This window comes from Bufo gargarizans, chromosome 2 (assembly GCF_014858855.1).
Source record: "Bufo gargarizans isolate SCDJY-AF-19 chromosome 2, ASM1485885v1, whole genome shotgun sequence".
Lineage (NCBI taxonomy): Eukaryota > Metazoa > Chordata > Amphibia > Anura > Bufonidae > Bufo > Bufo gargarizans.
In genome coordinates this window covers 512129764-512131267 of record NC_058081.1, presented here as the reverse complement: position 1 = coordinate 512131267, position 1504 = coordinate 512129764, and the positions used below count along the sequence as shown (strand labels likewise).

General features: G+C 42.0%; 1 protein-coding gene across 1 annotated transcript in view; it reads right to left on the bottom strand.

Annotated features, from left to right (window-relative positions):
* Positions 1-533: 533 nt before the first annotated feature.
* The window catches only part of LOC122926557 (potassium voltage-gated channel subfamily A member 2-like), a 1522-nt gene continuing 551 nt past the window's right edge, over positions 534-1504 (bottom strand). Inside the window, 4 exon segments of the mRNA XM_044277962.1 lie at positions 534-756; positions 759-1019; positions 1022-1280; positions 1282-1504. The exon segment at positions 1282-1504 is cut by the window's right edge and continues 551 nt beyond it. Coding sequence (XP_044133897.1) covers positions 635-756; positions 759-1019; positions 1022-1280; positions 1282-1504 — 865 coding nt within the window. The 3' untranslated portion in view covers positions 534-634.

Here is a 1504-nt window from a genome sequence, read left to right as displayed (position 1 = left end):
TGTGTGCAAAATTTTAATAATAATGAGGACCCAATGATGATTTTGAAGCAGGGATAGGACAAAAATCTTAAAATGGAAAATAGGATGTTTTTGTCGCCTCTCTTCCAGAACAGTTGGTCTTCAACCCTGGTGGCTCCTGAATGTCCTCCCCATAGAAAACTGTTGTGTTGTTCAGAGTTTATCACATAGATGGCACTGATACAAAAATCTATCCATAGCAGCTTGTGCCATATAAATTATGTGCTACTGTGTGATTCCTGAAGGATGGCATTTGCAGCTGATGCATGAAGAAATATTAATAATCCTTGGGAAACAGCAAACAAGTGTCCTCAGATGCATTCACCGCTCATGATGAGGGTGATGAGAGCGATGATGATCTGGGAATAATTAAGTACAAGCTTGATACAATATGACAATTTCTTGTAGATTGAAGGTGGACTATGTATGTTCTTATGCAACCACAAGATCCATAGTTCTAGAGACACAATAATAATTGCAGGACAACCTTACAGCTATGGACTTTCATTGGCAAACATCTACAGTATAGTCTTTGACTATCCACAGTGACTGGTGATGGGGTCATGAAACCATGGGACCAGCATTTATTGACAGTTTTGAAGAACTTACCAAGAGGTCATACCTCTGTTAACTTTTTGGGTTCTCCATAATGTTGATTGGTGGTGAAGTGAGAGTATTTGGCATCATCCATGTCTTCTGATTCCATATAATCCGATTTGTTGAATGATTGTTTGCTTCACTCTTTTTCAGGTCTCCATAAGAAGAGGGCTGTTGTCCACAGGTTACATGGGTGTACTGAGAATGCTCTTCGTGGTCAGTCTCTCTATGGTAAAAGTAGTTAAAATTGGAGACAATAACAGGAACTGGGAGTGCAATAGTTAATACACCAGCTATGGCACAGAGAGAACCCACTATTTTTCCACCAATGGTCAGAGGGTACATATCACCATACCCAACAGTTGTCATGGACACTACTGCCCACCAGAAAGCATCCGGAATGCTGGTAATAAAGACTCAGGGTCATCAGTCTCTGCAAAATACACTGCACTAGAAAACAAGATGACACCAATGAAAAGGAAGAAAATTAGAAGACCTAATTCCCTCATACTGGCTTGCAATGTCTTCCCTAAGATCTGAAGACCTTTAGAATGTCTGGAGAGCTTGAATATCCTGAATACCCTCACCAAGCGGATGACCCTTAGAATAGCCAAGGACATGGCCTGCTGTCCGTTGCTACCTTGCTGCTCAGCCAACTCGGTCCCCTAAGGTGATGAAATAAGGTATGATAGCCACAATGTCAATGACATTCATCATGTTCTTGAAAAAAGCTGGCTTGCTAGGACAGGCGAAGAACCTGACCAAAAGTTCAAAGGAGAACCAGATGATGCACAGGGTCTCAATGAGGAAGAAAGGGTCGGTGAAGGGACTGTCCTTCTTGGCATGGGTTCCATTTACCAAGAGATGTTCACCCGACATCCTCGATTCG